The 24,197-nt window shown below is 40.0% G+C and overlaps 1 protein-coding gene across 1 annotated transcript in view; it reads left to right on the forward strand.

Annotated features, from left to right (window-relative positions):
- Nucleotides 1-24,197, forward strand: part of atp13a3 (ATPase 13A3) — a 37,842-nt gene that overhangs the window by 4,450 nt on the left and 9,195 nt on the right. Inside the window, exons 2-29 of the mRNA XM_070831918.1 lie at nucleotides 4,712-4,795; nucleotides 8,891-8,977; nucleotides 9,074-9,247; nucleotides 10,535-10,768; nucleotides 11,175-11,245; nucleotides 11,493-11,576; nucleotides 12,025-12,094; nucleotides 13,062-13,196; nucleotides 13,948-14,020; nucleotides 14,702-14,833; nucleotides 14,954-15,136; nucleotides 15,632-15,789; nucleotides 16,774-16,962; nucleotides 17,223-17,284; nucleotides 17,844-17,994; nucleotides 18,209-18,328; nucleotides 18,610-18,627; nucleotides 19,071-19,224; nucleotides 20,407-20,527; nucleotides 20,826-20,950; nucleotides 21,675-21,835; nucleotides 22,512-22,640; nucleotides 22,747-22,826; nucleotides 23,004-23,046; nucleotides 23,128-23,237; nucleotides 23,561-23,657; nucleotides 23,774-23,846; nucleotides 23,984-24,161. Coding sequence (XP_070688019.1) covers nucleotides 8,927-8,977; nucleotides 9,074-9,247; nucleotides 10,535-10,768; nucleotides 11,175-11,245; nucleotides 11,493-11,576; nucleotides 12,025-12,094; nucleotides 13,062-13,196; nucleotides 13,948-14,020; nucleotides 14,702-14,833; nucleotides 14,954-15,136; nucleotides 15,632-15,789; nucleotides 16,774-16,962; nucleotides 17,223-17,284; nucleotides 17,844-17,994; nucleotides 18,209-18,328; nucleotides 18,610-18,627; nucleotides 19,071-19,224; nucleotides 20,407-20,527; nucleotides 20,826-20,950; nucleotides 21,675-21,835; nucleotides 22,512-22,640; nucleotides 22,747-22,826; nucleotides 23,004-23,046; nucleotides 23,128-23,237; nucleotides 23,561-23,657; nucleotides 23,774-23,846; nucleotides 23,984-24,161 — 3,176 coding nt within the window. The 5' untranslated portion in view covers nucleotides 4,712-4,795; nucleotides 8,891-8,926. The remainder of the gene's footprint in view (nucleotides 1-4,711; nucleotides 4,796-8,890; nucleotides 8,978-9,073; nucleotides 9,248-10,534; nucleotides 10,769-11,174; nucleotides 11,246-11,492; nucleotides 11,577-12,024; nucleotides 12,095-13,061; nucleotides 13,197-13,947; nucleotides 14,021-14,701; nucleotides 14,834-14,953; nucleotides 15,137-15,631; nucleotides 15,790-16,773; nucleotides 16,963-17,222; nucleotides 17,285-17,843; nucleotides 17,995-18,208; nucleotides 18,329-18,609; nucleotides 18,628-19,070; nucleotides 19,225-20,406; nucleotides 20,528-20,825; nucleotides 20,951-21,674; nucleotides 21,836-22,511; nucleotides 22,641-22,746; nucleotides 22,827-23,003; nucleotides 23,047-23,127; nucleotides 23,238-23,560; nucleotides 23,658-23,773; nucleotides 23,847-23,983; nucleotides 24,162-24,197) is intronic.

Below are 24,197 nucleotides of genomic sequence, written 5' to 3' on the forward strand. Positions count from 1 at the left end.
AAGTAAGATGAAACGCTTCAAATGAAAATAGACACAACTGTGAAATGTGACACAGCGATGCAAACCTGAGTATAGAGTTGTAGAATTAGATGAAATACAGAAAATCGCATGGAGTTAACTGTGTAAATTAGGACTATTCAGTAACTCGGTTACTACTTTATTAGAGCTGATTTTAAGATTTTACTGAGCACTGTTACATAGCATGGCCCCTTTAAAATTTTAACCTTTTGATCCCTCACAAATGTGCAAGCAAGTCTGCAGTCCTCGTGCAAGAATGATTCGACTGTACCCCTAAGGATTCTGGCTGTTGGTTGTCAGGTGCTGTTGGGACGTACAGAAGACCATCATTCAAAATTTTTGTGGCTTGTCCCACACTTTTTTTGCCCTCACCAGCAGCTATCTGGACGATTCAGCATGTTGAGTTGCTGTCAGAGGCAATCTGTGACGGAAAATTCAAGGCAGAGCTCTGGATGGGGTCCACCTTACAATACTACACTTGATTATGGAGTAGCCCAAGAGGTTAGATGATAATAACGCAGCCATTTTTACATCCCTTCCATGCAAATGGTAAAACGTTCGAACAGATGACACCATGGTGGTGGTTTGGTTTTACTTTGTTTTGTAAAGCACTTTGTAATGTTGTTAAGAAAAGTGCTATATAGATAAAGTTATTATGTTCTGTGGACATATAAAACTCATCTACTGCGTCACAAAAAAAACTCAAAAGCACATTTTTGCTTGAAAGAACTCAAAAGGCTTCCATTGCATTAGCTTACTCCCTGCCTGTGTTCATCAGTCTGTGTGGTTAGATCAGAACATAAACATGTCTCAGGCATATTTGATTGACATTGAACAGCGAGGGCACTGCTTCAATTAAATTTTTTTCCCTCAGCTATTTCTCATATGATTGATTGTATTAAATTTCAGCTGAGTTACTTCTTTTGGATTGCTTTAATAGTGAGATGACATTTACAATTAATTGTTTAACTGTTAATTGTTACATCCATATAGAAATGTTATATCTCACCAAGGGTCATTAAGCACCAATAAATGGCTCAATTAAGTGAAAACTTGTTTTGATCTCTTGCACAGTGGCAGTTATTTGTAGATCGTCAAGCAACGCCACTGTTAATCCAAGAGCATGTGGTCTGACTTAAAAACTTAGCACACTTTTGATCTGTGGGATTATTGTTTTTTCCCAGCCCTTTCCCTCACTTTTTCTTATGGGCTTTTCACAGGGTTGGAGCTCATATTCATTCTCACTTCTCGTAGATCTCTTTGTCACTCCCTGATCTCCTCCCTGTTAACTCCCCCTTTCCTCCTCCGAATCGACCATAGTAGCCTGTAGTGTCATTAAAATATACACAACCTGTATTTAAGATGCATTTTGAAGCCAATGCTCTGGATTAGAGGTGTGGATGTTTGTTGCATCACTTGGTGAGTTTTGCTAGATGATTTCCATTTCAATATGCTTGAAGTGAGGTTGAAGTTTGAGAGCCCTTTTAGTGTTTTTCCCCACTACTTATTAAACTGGAAGTGCTTGTTGTCTTGCTAAATCTGCTCCCTATGTGTGTATGTAATATAAAATGTTATTTAAGGATATATAAGATGTTAATGAAAAGTAAGTTCAGAGGGAATTGTTGGATTAATTAAGTTATTAATGGTGGTATGCTCCTAAATTAACTGAGGAACAGAGGTTAGTTGTCCAGACAGCAGAGGAAGGGCAGGTGGTCATAGATTTTTAGTATGGCCAGTGTCCACAGTGATAAACGGCTTGATTGGCCGATGATGTCGAACAAAGCTTGGCTGTAATACCCCGTAAGTAGGAGGGGAAGTGATAAAGAAAGCACATTGAGTGCAGAGCATGATGGCAACAAAACACTTTTTCCTCCAAATGCTTCCATGAATTATAGACCTCTGTCATTAGATCATAGCTCATTGTTCACTTTTTCCTTTTTGTCTGTGTGTTGAAGAACAGAAAGGGAAAGGAGAATATGTCTAGTCTTAGCTGTCCCGGAGTGATTTATTTGCATACTTTTTGGCTTTCTCATGTTCACATTCTTGTAAAGTGTATATATAAAGTGAGTGCACTCAAAAATTAACTTAATTTTGTACAGATTATATTTAGGAAATGATGATAATGAGACACTGTTCGTCATCATACCACACAAAGCATGGGACTGTAAGCTTATGATAGAGTTGACATACGGTGATGCATGACAATAATGTTTTTAAGTATAAACTGACATTTTTAATTACGGCCCACATAAAACTGAAAGTTGATCAATCAGTATGTTAATCATCAGAACGGGAATTGTTGACTATTTGATCATCTGTTATTTATTTGACAGTATCAACCATTTTTAACCTTTTTATAGATGAAATAATGCTTTGATTGAGGAAAAAAATAAACAGCAGATTAAATAGTGAAGAAAATAAATATTAGTTGTGGCCCTAATTCTGCAGTTGTACAAACGGTACGTCTTCATATGAGGCACTATTACAATACAATAAATTATGTAAAGGTGTATTTGTGTTACGATAATGATATAAGTTGGAGAGTCAACTACAAGCCTTTGAGTTCAGTTTGGACTTTTTGACCGTATTTGATCAGTCAATTTTTGTTTGCCTTATTCACATTATGTTTTTTTTAAATGTGGCCAATGTCACATTCCAGTGACGTGGTCCTTAGCTGACCTGCATACGCAAAAGAACAATAACAAAGACGTCACACGTAGCACGCTGTTGTACGGTGAGAAAATAGAGGCCACTGAAGTCAGCCTCAATGGTTTCATGTATAAGTTGATGTGCAGTGGAAGCCAGCAAATTTGTGAGCAGATGATACGGACGGGGACAAGGAGAAAGGGAGCCACATTTTCAGCTATGCCTTTTTTGTAGAGCTATTACTGAAGGGAGGTGTTTGTGGATGCAGAGTTGGAGCCAGCAGAGGTGGAATCATGAAATGAATGGCTTCACAGAAATATATTTCATTCAACATTTCAGGATGTCAGGAGTTGCTCTTAACTACATCTGTCTGCGCCTCTCCACAAGCCTCCCGCTGCAGACACTCAGTTCAGACAACCTAGACATCAAGAGTGACGTAAAAGTAGCATGAATTCCAATATGATTGCTCAGAATGGGATTGCAGGGCAAAAAAATCAGACCTGTATATGATGTAGGACCACATATGAAAGTGGCCTGAATCAGAATTGAAAAGATCATATTCCATTTGATTTGTGGTGTTCTCATTTAAAACAAAGGTCTGATATGAGCAAAAAAAAAAAAAACAGATTTGGGCCACTTTTTCCATTTGCAGCCTGAACATAGCCAAAGAGTTCACAGTGTCTATATGTGATCATCTCATAATGCATGTGCAGATTGACTGGATAAAAGCTACATCAAAGAACCAGATCTGCTGTTCGACTGTAAAGCAGTTCATGTTTCTACCTCTGTGGTTTGATACACATGTGCTCAATGGATTTTTTTCTAACATCCAACAAGTTCTTTCTAGGAATGCAGATGATTGTCATGTTTAATCTTGTTGTTTGAAAAAAAGATCAACAGCTACCACGTGTTTTTTTTTTTCCCAAGCCAGCTTTGCTTATTAATACAATAGCAGACTAATCAAATGAGAGACAACAATGTGGCTTTAGGCCGGGCTGGAGGAATCTATAAATATCTCTGAAGGCATGCCGACTCTTAGAGGCTGTACCAGGGTCCTCAGTTCTCCTGTAAAAACACTGGTTTCCCCCGTCATCCTCCTATTCACAACCTGTGGCTTAACTCTGTTGTTGTTTTGCTCCTGTTTCTAGTTGGGAAAAGGGGTGGAAGATTTATTCTGTTATGTCACTGGCATATGAACAGGACAAGAACACCAAGTCTCATGATGAATGATGGGAATGGGAGTCAGGAGGAGTCACCTGACTGTTCTCTCGTATGCTGCGTGAGGTCATGATTATTCGCTGAAGGCATTGCTTAATATGTGGACACCTACAGTACTCAGGATCTTTAGTCACTGTGGGAAATTATTACTGTGAATGAAGCATAGCAGGGTCGGTGCGGGACAGTATTAGCAACAATAGAAGTCCTCAGGAGTTTGTGGGAACAGGGAGATGTAAATCTGAGCTTAAACATTTTACTGACCATTCAGTGTTTTCTAGTTCATGATATTCTAAAATCTGCATTAGTATGTAGTAGTACATAGTGTCAGTAGGTGGTCTCCTGTGGGGTATTCCATGGCGCTGACAGTTTAATTATAACTTTATTTATAACTTAATTTAATAACTTTAATTTCTTAACTTCTGAAATAATTCACACCAGAACAAATGAAATGATCATCAGTGGTCAGAATTTGGTTGCCTGGGGTGAATTACATTGAACTAATCTTTGTCAGTTCGTAATTATTGGTCTTTCAGAGGAAGTCTAAAGCACATTGCCTTATTGAGTCCATACTTGTAATTTCTCAGTACATACATGATGAGTAAATTCTCTTTAAAACTGTACACCAGTGAACACCTTGGTGTGTGCTTGTACGTTACCTGGTGGGTTTGACAAATTCTTCTGCTGCAGCTCAATACACATTAACCATTATTGTTTTTCCCTTGGGGTGATAAGTCACTTTTTTCTGAAAATTTCTCTCCAGTTAACCTCCAGTAGTAGAAACACCTGAATCTTTGGAAAGCTGTGTTTAGAATGTACATTTTTTTCACAGGGTTCCAGGTTGGTGTGGTCAGAGAGCAAGCTAATTGCGGGGAGAAGGAGGACCGCCTGGGGCAATTTGTCCCTGGCTCTCAAGGTAGGAGCACACCAATCAACTTTTTATCTTTTAGTCAGCCCCAGAAGACTGAATGTTCCTTACTGGCTGAATTACACACATTGTTGAAATGTGCATGTGCAACAGCTTGAATGTGACCCAGTGGAACTTTCACAGAACTCCCCAGGAGCCTCTCCAATCCCAGAGTCTCTGGTTTGGGCTTTTCATAGACACGGCATTTATAAAACTGCACCTTCAAACGACCAGACCCAGGTTGTAAATCCCCTGGAGTTGTTTGCACTGCAAATATACTGACTAACTATGTAAGGTAACTTTGGAAGGGCCTGCAACCTAACACAGTTGGTTTATTTAGTTTGCGATTAGTTATTTTCTTCGTTCTCACTCTGAAGTGCACTGTGTCTACATTGATTCTGAATATTTCTATGAATTGATTTTGAGATAGTTTTCCATCACTGCTCTTGCACAAGTTCACCTAAATGAAAGTATCACTTGTCTCCAGCCAGTTAACATGTAATGTATTGATACTTTAGTCATTGACAGGGTTAACATGGCCTCTCAGCCACCAAGTTTTACCTTTGGTCTCTTGTCTGTTTGGAGCCTGTAATTATGGTACCCTGTATGTTTTCTGAGGTTACAACCCTCTGTTGTCTGAACAGATGATTCAAACATGACAGACTATGTATTTGCTTACAACCACATAAGCTTGGTACTTTTAAATTCTTTTTTGGGTGTTTTCAGTGCTGCCCTGGTGCGGTGACTCACAGATAACACACCAGTTCTGTAAGAGAGTGTATCCATGATGCCCTGATGTCAGCATTTCCAGTCATAGCAGAGATTGGGGAGGGAACGTTCTTGTTACACTGCACCTACTGCCTAGCGCCGGCCAGGGGGCCACTATTGTAAAATACTAGGAAGGGCTTGGTCCTAAGCAAAATATCCCGCTGTATGCCAGAGAAAAAGTCCACCCGGGTGCAGCTGCCAGATAAAATCTGAGTGTGGGGGGCAGTGATACAGGACCAGTGGGCGTTGTAGCCCACCATGCCAGTGCTCCTCTGTGATAGCTGGGTCAGAGTGTTCTAACTCTGCCTGTGTTTGTATCACTTCATGTGGCTTTTTAAAAAAAAAAAAAAAAAAAAATGTGTGTGTGTTTGGCCTGTGTTTTGTGCCCCTCAACATTTGCTGCAAGACTAGAAAATGTGCTGCTCGCTTTGTTTACATTGTCCATGTTTTGATGCAGATTAAACTTGGAGCCATTCTTGCAGGTGTACACATTTTCACCGCAAATGCAATGCTCACACTTGAATGGGATGTTACCAGCTCCCCCAGAGGTGCCAGTGAAATCCTTAGTGTACCTGACTGATTACCAACTCCTGACCTGACTCACTTTTTTTCATTCTATTCACTCAGTTTGACCTCACACACATTCGGTTACGCTGTTCCTCTCTGTAACACAATACAATGCATGAGCAACCTAATGGCAAAGTAACCTGCTGGGGCTTGCCTGTGCTTTTAGCCACATGAATTGTCGGCAGCCTAACTGGTATTTCCAAGGGCCTGTTTATATTTTAACCTAGATATCCGTCTCTGTCAATATCAATGCAGAGTTCACATACACACTCGCACAAAGTGACAGTGAGCCTTTCTTGGCAGCTGGCTAGTCCTCAGGGACAACTGAGAGGAGGAAATGGGGGTGAGCTTGATATTGGGTAACACTCATATCTGATGACTCAGTTGGTCTGTGTGTGGGTGTGTGACACTCTTAAGAGATAATCTCAGGTGTTGTGAGGTTGAGCAGCTGTCTGGGAAATGCTGTGCATTCTTGTAGGTGAAACGTGTCCCATTTGCTCCAATGAACTCCTGAACTCAGTCAGCTTTCCTGTACTTTGTATCCACAGACGGTAATATCTTCCTTCGTTATAGCTCTTTTCCCACAGGCAGCTAAGCATTCACATTAGGTTAAATAGGTTTTACCAGAGTTAAGAAAAACATTTGATTCCTGCTCACTTTGTCCCTCATTGAATTCCATGTGCTAGTGAACATTTCCTCAATGCATTTACATGTCTCAAAAGACCTCGAATGTTTTCTGTAAATGTTTGAAATTGTCAGCTTGTTATTGACATAAATATAGGTAAAACTGAAAAAGTTTGATATTTCATGCTTAAGACCTGTGAGAGTGATTGGTTGTTGCAGTGCACCACAAGCAAACCAACCTTTCAACTCCATTGCACCAGTCACTATCCTTACAGCCTGCCTATGTGCCAATTAGCTGCACCATCAAGGCACCACCTTCTTCCAGGACCATAGACTGTATATAAAAATGGACAATGCGTCTCTGCTTCCTTCCACTGTACAAAAATTAAGCCAAAATATCCTAAATTTGGCTGCTGCCATCTTGTATGGAGTAGTCTTTTGGAACTTCAGTCTGTGCAGCAGTGATTGCTGCTCCAGCCTCAATCACTACTCCAAATACACCGCGCCGATCCACTCACGGGTTAGAGTTGGCTACTGAACTAATCAGAAAAGTGAACACTTGAGAATACTTTAACATGATAAGAACTATTTAAAGTGGAATAAACACATAATTGGATTGCGCATAATTCATAAATGACACTGACAAACATTTACTATGTTCTGACAAAAATCTAACTAAATACTATGCAATCAATCTATCTCACCTTCATTTCTAGGCTTTTTTAGACAAAGTTGGCATTTGACATTAAACAGCTGTTCCAATTTTTGATTTCAGGGTTTTGTCGAGTCATCGCTGGAACATTACTTCTCTTAAGTCTTCATAATTTGCACAGTATAAAAGAAAATGGGATTCATTTTCGATTTCAACCAAAGAACGTTGCTCAAACACTGTTGGTTTTTCTTTTGTGAATATTTTTGAATTGACCAACCTCAGTTTCCAGAGAGAGTACTGGCTTAAAGAATCTTTGGCTTCCTCAAATTTCAATGAAAAATATATTTGATAGTCAACCTTTAAACCTCCTCAAGAGTTCAGTAATGCTCTTTTGGCCATAGAGAACTGTATGATTTAATCCACATAAACACCTTATTTATTCTGCCCCCTGCCATTATGATTCTACTGTCTGATGATTTCACATATTCTTTGTACCAATCATGGTACCCAGCACATGTCTCCCTAAATTACTGGGAGCAAATCTATGAACTCCCAGAAAACATCGTAAGGCTCTATTCTGTATGGTGTTTACAGTTTTACATTCTGTTAAGCCCTATATCCCTGCGCAGCATTTCAATGTAGTTCAACGTAGGGGAGACGCATGTATTGTAAAGTGGGTATGTGTAGAGTAGCCAAAATCAATACACACTTCCAGTTTGTTAATTGCTGATCTCAGCACAGTCAACAAGGGACCTAACTCCTCATAAGTCATCAATTCCTCAAGGGAAAAACCATGTATGTGTAACAGGTATTTATTAACATATCCTAAAGCGACTGAGCCAAAACGGGTTCTTGCGATGCCTTTTTTCTGAAACATTATTTGTGTTTTATTCTGATTTATTGGTAATCTTCATGTCACCACAAACTAACCACATTTAACATATACTGGTGGTCAGGCTCTCACCTGTCACACTCGAGGCGTTGTTTTACTTCCTTAAAATAGTGCAGTTTTACATGTTAGATAATTTTATTCTACTAATCTGATTTAAATAACAAGTGAAATTGTTTGGGGTGAGGGAAAGGCTGGCTAATCCGATTTCCAGGGTTACCAGTGCCACCCCTAAGTCACCTCCTTGGTTCTGCACCGACAATGTACCACTAGATTTAGATACCAGATTAAATGGTAATTGGCTGCACACTAATGGTTCCTAATCCTTCCATTTTATAAGCCCCAACTATGAAGTTATGTGTAGTGTGTGTGAATGATTTTGCAACCACAGAAATGCAGAATTATTTTAGTTTTTAGTTGTTTTATTTAATACACAGCACTTTCCACACAGTACTCTTTTGCATCATATCCATAGAAAGCATCTTGTGACCCCGTCTGGGTTGTCTGACCCTCTGGTGTTGAGGCACTGTTTTGATTTGCTGTTACGGAGCTGAAATGTTTTTCCACACTGCTCACTCTGACATTTTGTCTGTTGTGTTTGCAGTGACTAAGGGAGGGGCTTGGCAAACTGTTCTGCAGCATGGAGAAGGAAGACCTGAAGGTCCTCAACAAAGGGGAAGAGGAGGAGATGGTATGTCTCTTTTTCACTTTACCTAAGTGCCAGTGTAGAAAGTTGTGCTTTTTGACTCATCAGACTTGCACTCCCCTTTCCCTTTCCACACTTTAGGAGCTGTGGGGCTACCGTCTGTGTCGTTGGCGGCTGGCCCTGGTGGGCCTCGGGGTGCTGTGCACGGGGGGCTTCCTCCTCCTGCTGCTCTACTGGATGCCAGAGTGGTGCGTCAAATCCACCTGCACCCGTACCACAGCCCGTGATGCCGAAGTGGTATTGCTGCGCTCCACAGTAGGTTACATGTAGAGCTGCAATGATCAACCCACTGTGATGTTGGCATTTTTAACTTTTTATTGACTAAACAGTTAATCAAGAAAATAATCATTAGATTATAATGAAAATAACTGTTAGTTGCAGCCCTTGTAGCAAGCTAAGTTGTGAGGTTTTATATTTACATTTAAGCTATTTTAATTATTTGTTGGATAGCAGATTTTGATGTTGAGCCATTGAAAGCCCAGGAAAAGTGATGAAGTGATGAATTAAGAAGATTTACCATCCACTGTAGCTAGCATAAGACAGTAGGTTTAGGGCATTGTCCAATGTCAGAGGATTCCGGATGATAATATTTAAGTTGCACTTATTTTATATATCATAATTTGCAGGCCTATATCAGTAATCTAGATTGTACTGTATCAGAAATTCAGCAAGCATGATTATGTTTTTATATTACTTTTACATTTAAAGAATCAAGTGAAAAGATACAGCTACCGTTGGACACAAGTACTCATAGTTTGTGTTTTAATAGAAAACAGTTTTTTCTAATCAGTTCACCACTGGAAAGTCCAAACGCTGGTAGGCACAACTAACAACATATGGGTACAGGCAGAAGAAATAAGGCTGAAGCTCATGTGGTTTTAAAGCTGAGTGAATACAATTGAAGTATTGTCGAAGCACAGTAAATACATTGAGACTGACTCCTGCAGTCACACCAACAGGAATTCACAGATAAATCGCCATGTGTCCTCCAGTGTGTCCATAACATTCACGTGTGCTTGTGCGTGTGTGTTTATTTGACTATGCATTTTTGCATTCTTTTCTCTCTTTGTTGGTCTCATGTTTGTGTGCATGTGTTTGCATTCATCCTTGACCATCCGTGTATTAATCCAAATGTCTGATTGTGGGTGTTGATTGAATTTTAAGAACTTCCATGAGTGTTAAAGCATTAGGAACAACTGCACAAGGAGTGTGAACATTTTCTGCTGCTCACTTCTTAGAGAAGCTTGTTTAGAAATAGGAATTTAGTTTAGGGTTAAGTTTAGCGTTAGGATTAGATGAGGTAAAGCAGAGTCTGAAAATAACACCTGCCAATCACCAAATGCAGCTTAATGTTTTAAGGCGGATACATAAGTGCCATGTATGTCAGGCCACTTAATGTTTTTTTTTTTTTTTTTTTTTACACAGGCTGCCTTGACAGATGTGTACTAACGAGAGCAGAATAAGTGTTAAGGGCTATGAAGTTTAGAGACAAAGGTACTTAAAAGTTCAGAACTACAACTTTGTGTGTATTTGTTTCACAAGGATGAGTTCCGGCGCTGGTTCTTGGCCAGGGTGCGAGTGATGCTGGCCCCAGGGAGCAACCCCTTCCACAGCCTGGAGACCCAGACCACCTCCCCCTCCTCCTCTTCCTCTCCCTCCTGCCCCTTCTCCTCCCCTGCCTCCCCCCCCCTGGCCAACGGACATACCCCTCACCCCTCCGATGGCAGCCCCGCTCAGGAGCTCATCACTATGTTTGCCGACTACCAGCCCACACAGGTAGGCAATCATCTCCACAATACACTGTGTTTACACCCCCACTGTACACAAAAGGGTTGCTGCGCTTTAATAATGTTTGATTACATTCTATATTTACCTTATTACAGTGAGTTATTATTGTATTGTTGAATGAAACACTATTATCCCTCTGCCATTTCTCTGTCTCGGGCACAGAGGCACATGCACTCACTTGCTTTGTTGTCCTTGCGAGTGCTCTCCATTGACCACATTCATTATATAACTCCTTCCCCTAGCAATAAACTCAAGCATACAAAAATAATGTAATTTCCTCTGCTGATCCAAATATTCAAATTTATGTTATTGGAACTTTGGTCAAACTGCTTTGCTGTCAATTAATGCGCCTTTGCTTCTTCCTTCTGCCCCACCCGTATTCTGTTTCCCTCAGATTCGCTATTTTACCTTCCATAGCACAAAGTATTATTGGAACGACGAGTTGCAAAACTTTGAAGTTTTAACGTAAGCCTGCTTTGATTATCTACAGAAATTTTATGGGCTGATTTTATATAAGTTTGCACTTTCCCTTACAGTTCTGTATGTATGTGTGTGTGTGTGCATATATAATATATATGCTGCAGAAAGGTTTTATTTTGCAGTATGCACACAATAGTACACAGCAGTAATGATAACTAAATCTACTGATAATGTGAATGTGTAAGTAAAATTTCCGACTTTGTCCCCTGCGGTGACCTATGTTACTTTACAGCGGCCTGGAGGATATGCAGGTCAGTGGCTCCGCCCTCCACTCGGAGCACAGTGCAGGCCTGACCAGGAACCAGCAGAAGTACAGGTAACATCTTACCTGTGCGGAGGATAAGTTGTTCAACGTTAGACAGCCAGACAGGGGCAGGGATTATTCCGATGTGTGAGTTACAGTAGCAGCAGTTTATATTCCACCATACTTGATTTTTTCCCAGCCAGATGTCATTAGTGATTTCTCTGGAGTGGCCAGGAGAAGGCAGTTTGGACATGTTAAAATGATGTTTCGTGCTGTACAGAACCCAGATATTTAAATGATTAAAAGCCCCTCAATAAAAGAGGAGGAACCAATCAATGAAATCATCTGGCATCATTGCTTAGAATAAAACCTTTATCTTTTAAATCTTTTATACCTTTGTAACCTTTGATTGGTACATCTTTGTGCATCTCTGGTATGTTTTGTGTGTAAGAGTGTGTGTGGATAGGAAGGTCTTGTTCACAACACCCGACTCACGAATGTCTCTTTCACCTCTTGTCAGGAGACTGTTCTTCGGAGTGAATGAAATTGCAGTGAAAGTGCCTTCTGTTTTCAAGCTGCTTATCAAAGAGGTAGGGCCCAATTAGCATTAACAGACGCAACGTTTTCTTTATCTTAGAGTTTGAGTTTTCTTTGAATGAAAGACACCTTGTCAACTTGTGTGGTCATCCCACTGTTTTTTTTTTGTTTTTTTTTTAGCTTTTATGCCCAAGGTTATATCATGAAAACATGGGTTTAATGCTTGTGATTCAGTTTGTGGCACATATCTTTAAGTGGACATTTTCCTGTAACTGTTAATTGGTACATAGGTAGACAGCCCTACTTTAAAGAGGCAGGGTGTACACACATATTTGTGAAGTTGTTTTAGTTCAAACAAACACATCAAACAGGTGTTCTATAACCTGCAGAAATGCCTCAAGAAAAACACATATTTATTTGCTGAATGTTTGCCTATTGTTATTTCCACAAGACTTTAGCCAGGAGTCACAACCAGATCTATATTAGCAATATAAACAGTTACTGGTGTAATACTGCACACTCTTCCTCTGTACTCTCTGCTGAGCCACCTTTATCCATACTTGGTAAAGGAAACTATTTGGGATATCTACTTACTATATTTTTACAAGATGAATGTTGTATCAGGGTAAATACAACATTAATACCTGTAGACCAACACAGTAATGTGGGTCACAAGTCATTTCAAACGACTTGGGTAAAATTAGATACGTGGTATGTTTATTAAGTCCTACACTGTCTCACTGGCACATTTTATTGAACACATCATTTGTACATGGCAGCTCATTCCCTGACACCTTAAACACTGTATATCTCAAGCTACAGGAGTAGTTTACATATTATAAATGGGAATTATACAGACACTTGGGAACTTGGTCATTTGTATGTAGCCGATCTTTCGCCTCCCTGTCCTGGCAGCATGTCCTTTAGTAAACATGTGTCTTTAGATATATTGCAGGCATATCTTCATGCTCTCACCTCTGTCTTTGCCGTACTAATCTCTCTCTCTGTCTCCTCCTGCAGGTCCTCAACCCTTTCTACATCTTCCAGCTCTTCAGTGTGATCCTGTGGAGTGCCGATGAGTATTACTACTATGCTGTGGCCATTGTATTCATGTCGGTCATATCCATAGCTACCTCTCTGTACACCATCAAAAAGGTGAGCTCCACAAAATATTGACTGTTTATCAATCCAGAGCCATTTATCTGACTAAGATCTGTTAAAATAGAACTTTGATCCACGTGCTGTTCCACATGTTCACTAACAGGCTTAGAGTTCAGTTCCTCATTTTTCACAATTTCTGACTGAGTTCATTTTAATTTTGTCGTGATATAGATTTTCTGAAATACATTATTGGCCAAGAATGCAATGGTCAAAATGTAAGATGAAGATATATAGAAGATATTTCATAATGTAAATGTGGGTAAAGCAGTCCTTAAGACTTGGATAAGACGATAAAAACGATGGAAAATATACTTCTAAAACAAAATGTTTTTTTATCTTTTACTTTTTTATAATCATGACCCATCCCTACAATTAACCACAAATCAGACCACAGACTGATTTGCTGCAGGAGACCACTTAGGAGTTAAAATCTTAGTCTTAATCTGTATAGCATCTGCTCACCTTAAATGGTATTACCTCAGCAGATCATCTGTATCTTATGTGTCCTGTACCTGGTACAGCTCCAATGCTCGGCCATGCCAAAGCCATATCAGACACACTCTCTGCCCCTCTCCTGTCTAATCCAGGGTTTTCAGGATAGCATAATGCCCATCTGCACACGGTCTGCTGCCCCTGGCTTCATAGTTCACAAGCTCAGATGAAAACACCTTTACAGTCACACAGGTGTTTATGTGAATCAATAAGCTGACTAAACTTTGTCATCTGTGCTTTTTCTTTTTTCCAGCAATACATCATGCTTCACGATATGGTGGCAGCTCACAGTATTGTGCGTGTGTCTGTATGCCGAGCCAACAATGGTTTGTCAAATTTTTGTTTGTGTGTTGTTGTTTTTTTTTGTTTGAAGATGGCTGCTATAGAGTCTTTTTAGCAGTAGTAAACAGTATGCATTACTTTTAGTTTTAGTATTACTTTGTATTACTGTTTTCCAAATCAAACATGACAGTAAACATTTTTCTGCTTCTGTGCTGGGCCAGATTTAGTTACACAGTCACCCTGCTTTGGCTCTCCTCCAGATGGCTACTGAGAGAGAGACAGACATGCAGACATTTACAAGCTCTCTTTAATGGTTCTGCGCATGCTTTTGTATGTCTGCATGCCCTTTGAAATGGGTGCTTGTGGCTTGACAATTAAAATTAATTCCATGAGTTGGCCGAAACACAATATCAAGCTCATTTGCAGAATCAGTGAGAAATATCTCTGTGCTTATATTTTTGTTTATGCATTCATGTACTGCACTCGTTCTTGATTGTGATGCCTCAGCTTTTTTCCTGCTGCCTGGAGAGGTGTGAGTAATGAGTGATGTGCTGAACAAGACTCTGGGGCTCTGACACACAAAATACTCAACCCCCCTCCATCCACCATCTGCTCTTGTTGTCTCCTTTACACACTTTTCACCTTTCTCCACACTCCTCATTTTCTATCCTCTACCTGTCTGTATTTAAAAGACATATTTACGCATTCACCCCCCTTCCTTGCAGAAATCGAAGAGGTTTTGTCTACTGATCTGGTGCCCGGTGATGTGATGGTAATCCCTAGCAATGGGACCATCATGCCATGTGACGCCGTGCTGGTCAGCGGGACCTGCATCGTCAATGAAAGCATGCTCACAGGTTAGCCAAAATCTGAAACTGTTTAGTCAGGAGAGAGGCTGATGTATCTACACATAAATTTAACATCCGCACAAAGAGACTCCCAGCAGCCAGTTCTAATATCAGTCTACCCTTCACCAGGTGAGAGCGTTCCTGTGACAAAGACCAACCTTCCAAACCCAGTGCCGGGAGAGAGGGGGGAGGAGGGTGACAGTGCCTATAACACAGAGGAGCATAAGAGACACACACTCTTCTGTGGCACCCACGTCATCCAGACCCGCTTCTACACTGGCGAACTGGTCAAGGCTGTTGTGGTCCGCACAGGTTGGTGTGTGTGTCTGGGGAGATGTATTTGGAAGTTTTAATGTTTGGATGGTCTTGGTGTAAATTTCTTCGCTACTTTGTGTAGAAACATTGATCCTTAAACAGCGAGAGATTCCGATGTGACTTTATATATTGAAGTTTTTCTGATCCTATATACACGATGACCCCATGTGTCAGGACTTTAATATCTTGTTAGAGAAGCTATTGGTATAGAGCAGACAGTACTCAGTGCAGTTCACTGAAATGGGTTTTTGCTTCACACACCAATAAAAACTGTAACAATAATCTAAAGTGGCTTAACTCAAAGGTTCTACTGCTGCTTATTACAGGAGCAACACAACATTTCATTTCATACATTATCCCTTTTATTCCAAAATCCAGCGAAGACTGTCATATTTTCATCCTTGTTCATCACATTTCAGAGAGCTGTGCTTCTGTCAGAAATGAGTGTCAAACCTTTCACTCAACACTTCTCGTAACAATTTCTTCACCCAGGTTTCAGCACAGCCAAAGGCCAGCTGGTGCGTTCCATCCTTTACCCAAAACCCACCGACTTCAAGCTGTACCGTGACGCCTACCTCTTCCTGTTGTGTTTGGTGGCCGTGGCTGGAATTGGCTTTGTCTACTCCATCGTCCTCAGCATCATGAACAAGGTAATCAAGGTGGTGACGAGCAGATTTAACAAAAGCAATCTTCCGATTTTGACTTGCATGACCTCAGAATTTCAGAAATAAAAGGGTGTGAAAATGAGAGAACAACTGTAAGAAAATCTGATTTTATGTCGTACACTGGAACGTACACGTGCTCTGTCCATCTGCCATTAAAAAAAGAAATACATAACCTATACAACACACTGGTTTGGTTTGTATTGCTATTTAACAGCAGTTAATACAAGTTAATACATTTTTTTTTTTTTTAGCATTAATGATCCTTTTCAGCAACATCCTCACACAGTCACATCTGTGAGCTGCCCAGTACAACAGTTTATTTTGTTTGTTTGAACTAAAGAGATTTTTGTCCCCTAGCACATAGAATCATTCCAAAACAAACACAGTAACAGAGGCTCGATCAGCTTATCACATTCTTTGCTGATATGTTGAATTAGGAATTGCACAGCAGCCCACTTTCTTGTCATCTGATACTCACTGACTGGTGTTTTAGCCCTTTCTTCCCATGGTTCAACATTGCGTTGAACAAGGTTTTTCCACCAGCACATAGCACACTAATACATTTCTGAATCACTGTGTGCTGCAGGACATGAACTTTTTGTGAGACATAACTTTTTGTTTTTCTGTAACATCTGATGTGTGATTAGACTTAGAGGATCAGCTGATTTAAGTCTTTGTTTTGTATTTGTTGTATCATAACAACCAGAGGAGAAACATGCCCAGGAGAGACTTTTCTGCACCACACTGTTTAGTTCAAAACTGGCTCTTGACAGTTTGTCCTGAAATGGCACATATTTGACTCTCAAACCTGGATTTTAGCAGCACCCTCAACAAATAAGCGTGGGTTAAGTGTGAATCCCTACCACTTTTGAGGGGTGCTGATTTATGGATAGAGAGGTGGTCATCAGAGACAAGTGATTTTCAAACCTGCAAAATTTTTCACACTCTTTTTTTCTCTGCCTGCCCCAGGTGCCAGCTAAGACCATCATCATTGAGTCCTTGGACATCATCACGATCACTGTACCACCAGCGCTACCAGCTGCTATGACGGCTGGCATTGTGTACGCCCAGCGACGCCTCAAGAACATTGGTATTTTCTGTATCAGCCCACAGAGGATCAATATCTGCGGGCAAATCAATCTGGTCTGCTTTGACAAGGTGAGTGCTTGTCTGTCTGCCGCCCTACATATCGCTGACGGAAAAATGTGTCAGTTAAAGACTCCGGACACAACACAATGATATGAACAGTGGTAGTCCAAGAGCATTTTGATTAATTAATGAATGCAAACCACTGATGTTACTCAAATGGATTTAAAAATGTTATCTGGCAGTAGTTGTGTGTCAATAAAGAAGTCTTTATACTGTTTGATTCAATTCAATCCAACTCAGTTAAATTATACTTTCTGTCTACTTAACAGACTGGAACTCTGACAGAAGATGGATTAGACCTATGGGGAGTCCAGAGGGTTGAGAATGGCAGGTAAGCTGGTCTGTACTCTAATTTATGGAAACATGGAACTACCAGTGTTTCAATGTATTTCAGCTGCATCAGCTATTGCTGAGCTGGTATTACTTTGCCGATGACCTAGCGGAAAGGATTTGGAATATACTGAAGATCTCATTTCCCTCAATTCAAATCCCTGTAAATGCTGAAATGTCACTGAGCATAGGGAAGATTCGTCCCAACACCTCAAGTGAAACTATTTAGACATTTAGTCCATGAAATATGTTATTCTGTTGGTGATGTTAATTAGATATTGTACTGTGCTGGAATATTATTGTTATATTGTTGTTGTGATGTTCTTTAGAGAAAACTATCTGTATTTATGTAGCATGTAGCCATATTCAAGCACTTACTGTACTACTTTTTGTACATACCATTGAAAGCTATTGCCTCTGGAAGTCTTTTAATTTCACGCCATGAAATATATTTTTAGTAATATTAATAATAAATTATAAGTTATTAGTTTTTCTGTCCATTTATTTAGCTTCATAAAACTTGTCTTCTTTTCTCATCCACCCTCCTATTTCTTCTGCAGTTTCCATCTGTCGGAAGAAAATGCCTACAAGGAAAACCTTGTCAAGTCCCAGTTTGTGGCTTGCATGGCCACCTGCCACTCTCTTACTAAAATAGAGGGCCAGCTGTCTGGAGATCCACTGGACCTCAAAATGTTTGAGGCTACAGGCTGGGTGAGTTGTTCTGTATCTATCCACAAGCATAATGTTGGTCAGGGCAGCACAGTGGGAATGTCATTAGTCAGACCATCCTTAAGAAAGTAACCACAGCCAGAGTGTGATAGAGAGAATCTAAAAGATATTATATTTATGCATTCTTAATGACTTACTGTTGTTGCAGTTATGATTTTTTCTAATCCTTATTTTCTGTAAATGATTGTCTGCCAAGATCCTAGAGGAGGCCACTGAGGAGGAAACCTCTCTCCACAACCGTATCATGCCAACTGTAGTTCGTCCTCCAAAACAGCTGTTGCCCCCAGAGCCTGCCGCATCACCAGAGCAGGACATGGTATGAACATCAACCTTCTTCAACTAGGTCCTTAAAGTCAGGGAAACCCCTAAAATCATATAGATTCATTGTTTTCAATACAAACACTTAAATTTAAATGCATACAAATCTCATCAATCTAATCATAGCAATGAAATATAAGAACTGTTGCCTGGTCTTGGACATTGTGTTATTCATTGTCAGCCCAATACAAGTTAATTTAAGATTACCTAAATCCACAGTATAGTGGCTGGAATTTTAAAAAAAGCATACTGGTGACTCTGCTCTTTTTCTCATTGTAGGAACTGTATGAGCTCTCGGTGAGTAGTCTGCTTCCTTTTTGATCTGTGATGAATGCACTGAAATTTCTCTTTTTTTCCTCTGGATGAACAGTTCACATTTTCAAGATCAGTAAAACTGAGCATGAATAGTGGACTTCTATTACTAATGTTGGCCACTTCATTTAAAGTTCATGCTTTTTTATCGGCATCTTGCTAAGTTAAGTGAATATTATATAATTATTCACTATTAAAAAAAATCTGTGTCAGTATTTGTTACCTAATATTCTTCTGAAGGCAGTAGTTATTTACATTTATGGTAATAAATGACTATTTAATTAGTCATTTATTAGCATTAGCCATGTTTTCAATATCAGTTGATGGGCCTTTTTGGTTTTTAGTTTTCATGTTCTTTTTGACACAAATCATAATATATGTTATTTTTATCATTTATTATTTGTGTCTGTGTGGTTGTGCATGTGCAGTCCGCGTATGAGATAGGTATCGTGCGCCAGTTCCCTTTTTCCTCGGCACTCCAGAGGATGAGTGTGGTGGCTCGTCTGCTGGGGGAGAAACGTATGGACGCCTACATGAAGGGGGCGCCAGAGGTGGTGGTCAGTCTCTGCAAGAGAGAGACAGGTGAGGTGTCTGATTACGGTACCTGTTATGATGGTTGTTATGAGGGATACACAATGTATCAGTGCGCAAAACTTGGCAAGAGAAAAAGCAAGAAAATGAAGTGACATCATCATTACTCACATGAGCAGCGGGGACAGTGGAGAGGATGAACGATGCCACAGGACTGTTTGACAGTTTATTGTAAAAGATTTGCAGCCCTCTAAGCAATGGAGTCAATGTCTTTACGTAACCACGAATTAGTCTAAGAGTATTTTAAGGTTTTTATACCCTATACATTTATGTCAATAAGGAGGTGAGGTCGGATACTGATAAGAGCTGAAACGATTAGTGGATCAACAAAAAATTATTCAGCAGCTATTTTAAAATCAAATTATCATTTGATTTATGTTTCAAGTAGAAATGCGAGAGAAAAAATGAATCCCCTTTTTAATTTGCTGTTTTTCTCTTTTTCTCTATAATTGTAAATTGAAGATTTTTAGGTTTTGGTTTGATGATTGAACAAAACGAACGAACAAACAAATAATCAATCCATTGAGAAAATAATCGGCAGATTAATCAGTACTGAAAATAATCAGTAGTTAAAAAAAATAAGCAATGGTTATTATATAGGACATCACAAAATAATGAATGTGCTCTTTATTTGCTTCTCTCAATATAGGTGTTGTATTAGAAATGAACTTGTCAATCTAAAAATGTGTATTTGCATTTTTTGCATTTATAAGTCAGCTCGGTCATGTTTTCAACCCTCTTTGTTGTCTGTTAGTTATCCAAATGTAACTAAAACTACTATCTACAATATTAGTAATGAGAAACGGTGTAAGCAGTTCTTGTGAAGCACTTTTACGTTTTGACGCATAACCCGTGAAGCATAAGGTGTATAAGCAAATTTTGAATCCATCTGATTAAGAAAGCTCCACCAAAGCAGATTTTTCACCATTTTGAAGCTGTTTTGTCACCACTCCTCTGCCAATTTTCATCCAACCCATTATCCATTAGCTGCACCTGTCTGTTCTTTTTGGAGCGTGGAGGAGGGCTGGAGCGGATCCCAGCTAACAAAATTGTGTTTGGCAGCCTTCGACACCTGACTTGAGCACTAAAGCCACAGAAGTTTGATGTGTCTGCTTTACTTGCTGTGTGTCTCTTTTTAACTTTTACCTTCAATGTCTCTCTGTCTCTTTGCAGTGCCAGAAAGCTTTGCGGAGATTTTGGAGGGCTACACCAAGCAGGGTTTCAGGGTCATAGCTCTGGCTCATCGTCGACTTGAATCCAAACTCACCTGGCACAAAGTCCAGAGCATCGCCAGGTAGCGTACTTACTGTTTATTGTTATTGCTCCTTTTGTCCTTTCTATCCAGAGACCTTCAATTCATGCTGCGTTTTTGGCATGCTTCTTCACTCTGCTGACTCTGATTCATCCCTCTAGTCTGTGATATATATGTAAGATTAGGTGAACAGGCTCTTTTGTCAAACAAAGAATCATTGCATACTCAAAATGTTTAGACTTTAATTAATTTACTGAGGGTAAATGTATGTCACCCTTGTATCTAAGGTATTTTGGTCTTGGCACCTGAGGACATGTTTATGTATATTTCTTTGTACTAGGGACCACATAGAGGCAAACATGGAGTTCCTAGGGTTGATCATCATGCAGAACAAGCTGAAAGCAGAAACCCCAGCAGTGCTGCAGGACCTTCGCCGAGCACACATCCGCACAGTCATGGTTACTGGTGAGACCACACACACACATACACACACACACTGTGATTGCTGTGACACAAGCAGCATAATGAGTTTGATAATCTGTGCGTTGGCATTCTAAAAGATTTAATCCCTCTGGTATTTACTCAGCTCTACCTGTAATCTCAACTAATAACATTTTCTAGGCTGTTCAGCAACTGGCACAAACTAACTGCAGTAGAGGATTTTTTTTTTACTTCCGTGCTTCCTTGTCTTCTGAAGCTTTCTACATAAATCTAATAAGGAAATGCAGAAAATGTCTTTAAGTGAAGCTGAACATAAATTAGTTACTCACGATCTAAGCACTCAGTATAACGCACTATTTCAGAAAGGTGCTCCCTCCTCTTACTCCATTTGTCCCCAAAGGGTTTTCTGTTTCCTTCCATCTACTATCCCACCATCAACCATCACCCACAGACCCTCTGCCCCATACTAACAAAAATAGGGGTTGTTAATCTCTCAAAACAAAGGAGAAAGATCTGAGAAATTCTTGGAGTGAAAAAATTTGTTTCTCAGACATTATATTAGTTTAGATGTTTTAGATTTAAGCTTTTTACTGCATTGCTGATGGTTTTATTGTTAAAACAACATGGAAAATTACTCATCAATATCACAAGAGTGAGTCACATGACCCTTCTGCTGAGCATCAGGCTACCGTAAACTTAGTGGGCAAAAACTGCAAAATGGCAAATGTGTACTATGTCCACATTCCAGGTGACAACATGCTGACAGCCATCTCTGTGGCCCGAGACTGCGGAATGATCCCTCCCCAAGACACAGTCATCATTGCTGATGCCCTCCCTCCCAATAATGGACAAGCTGCCAAGATCACCTGGAGATACGCTGACAAGCCGAGCAAGATATCTCGCCTGGAGGTGAGGCAATGGAGCTAATGCTGACACAAATACTCATACAAACACAGAGCAACCAATGAACAGGCTTGCACAATCAGATACACACAAATAAAAGGCTGCTTGTAGATACACACAAACACAAAGACAGAAAATAACCCATGTGTGGAAGAAATTGTTGGCTATCTCTGAACCCCCAAAAATTGCCAGCCGGCAGCTCTTAATGAAGAGTTGTCCAGCAGCACCTTTTTAGTGGGAGGGAACACATTTCCTCTTCAAAGTCAAAGTAAGAGCCAAACAAAATTTTACTTATTTATAGCTAGCTTGATATATAGACTGAAGGGTGTCTTTTCTACTAAAACCAATGTGTTAAAATGTTGTCTTCAAAAGACACATGATTGAGAAGAAAATTTGTAACAATCTGGTTAAAACCACTGATCAAGAAATGCTTTGCTTGTGTTCACAGTCGACCTTGAATGGAGTTCAATTCAGATCTGTTTCTCAGTGTATATGAAATAACACATCCATTTGTTACGGAACGCAATCCAATACATCAGCTAAATAATCAAATATGATCATTGCAAAACACAAAATTCTTAACTGTTGTTGACACAGTCTGAGAGGTTGGTTCAATCATGATAATCATTTAAGTGATTTTATAATGTTTTGGCTCTAATCCTTACTTTCTTTGCTTAAACAGGAAGTGAACATCAGTCTGGAGGATGTTTGTCATGTAGATGAGCACAAAACACAAGAACTGTACCACTTTGCTATGAATGGAAAATCGTTTGCTGTCATTGAGGAGCATTTCCCTGACCTGCTTCAAAAGGTCTTATCTCTCTCATTACCCCAACCATTTCTAAGTTGCTGCTACTGTTCTTTGGGTATAATTATATCCATGATACCTAATGTTTCTGTTGTGCTCTTCCTTGTAGCTGGTGCTACATGGGACGGTGTTTGCCAGAATGGCCCCAGATCAGAAAACCCAGCTCATTGAGGCGCTGCAAGGCGTGGAGTGAGTAGTTAATCTAGACACATGATGTAGCTTCGAAAAATTACTTTGACAAGTTGTCCAAAGCTTGTTGATGCCACAATAAATGCTACTTTTTATGCTGCTGTTGTCTGTTAATAAACAGGAAAAAGTCATATTAAGCACAGAGTCACTGCTCTGATTATCATTATTTGCTCACAGCTACTTCGTTGGGATGTGCGGAGACGGAGCAAACGACTGTGGGGTATGTACAGCTACTTTAATTGCGTGACAATAACAGGTTGAAATAGATGTTTAAATGTGTTTGTCACTTTTACTCACCCAGGCTCTGAAGAGGGCTCATGGTGGCATCTCTCTGTCAGAGCTCGAGGCCTCAGTAGCCTCTCCCTTCACCTCCAGGACCCCCAACATCTCCTGTGTCCCCAGCCTCATCAGGTTTTTCTTTCCCTCATTTTGATGTTCACCACATAGTCAATAAATAAACAATAGAGAAAAGATGAATGATGTGAAAATGATAAATAAAAAAGTAAACAAAAAAGCAACAACGTTACATGCTGTTTTGCAGTTATAGTAATGAAGCATGACTATTGATATAGTAATTGGAAAATGCTACTGATTTAGGTTTTTCTCTTTCATAGTGCACTTTCTGAGTTCAAAATGGATTCGGTGCTCACTCATGTTTTTGTAGCTACGTGACAATGTTACTTGAGAGGTTATGAATTGGATAGAGAGATGACAGTGTTCGCTTACTTTTACAGGGAGGGACGTGCTGCTCTCATCACCTCTTTCTGTGTGTTCAAGTTCATGGCCCTCTACAGCATCATCCAGTACATCAGCGTCACTCTCCTCTACTCTGTATGTAAAGCTGCTTCCACTCTCAATAGTAGCTGTGGAATAAATGAGGAATCCAGTGAACTCTGTAAGGTCACGGTAGTCTCTGATTTGTGCTGTCCGTTGCGTTTGTTTCTTAGATCCTCAGTAACCTTGGAGACTTCCAGTTTCTCTTCATAGATATTGCCATCATCCTCCTTATTGTCTTTACCAGTAAGTATAAGAAAAGTAGCAAAGATAAGTTAGCACCGGTGGTTATCTCTTTTACTCATAAACCCTTTTTTTTTTTCCCTCACCTCACCCTCAATGTTTTCTGCCCGTCTTCATCTCTCCCTCCACCACCTCTGCAGTGAGTCTGAACCCAGCTTGGAAAGAACTGGTATCACGTCGTCCCCCATCAGGTCTGATCTCAGGGCCTCTGCTGTTCTCTGTGCTGACTCAGATCATCATCTGCTTGGGCTTTCAGACCATCACATTCCTTTGGGTCCGACAGCAGCCCTGGTACACAATTTGGACACCACTTACAGAGTGAGTACCCGCTGTCAGCGTCAGTATGTCAGAAAA

Source organism: Pempheris klunzingeri, chromosome 6, assembly GCF_042242105.1.
Source record: "Pempheris klunzingeri isolate RE-2024b chromosome 6, fPemKlu1.hap1, whole genome shotgun sequence".
NCBI classification, from domain to species: domain Eukaryota; kingdom Metazoa; phylum Chordata; class Actinopteri; order Acropomatiformes; family Pempheridae; genus Pempheris; species Pempheris klunzingeri.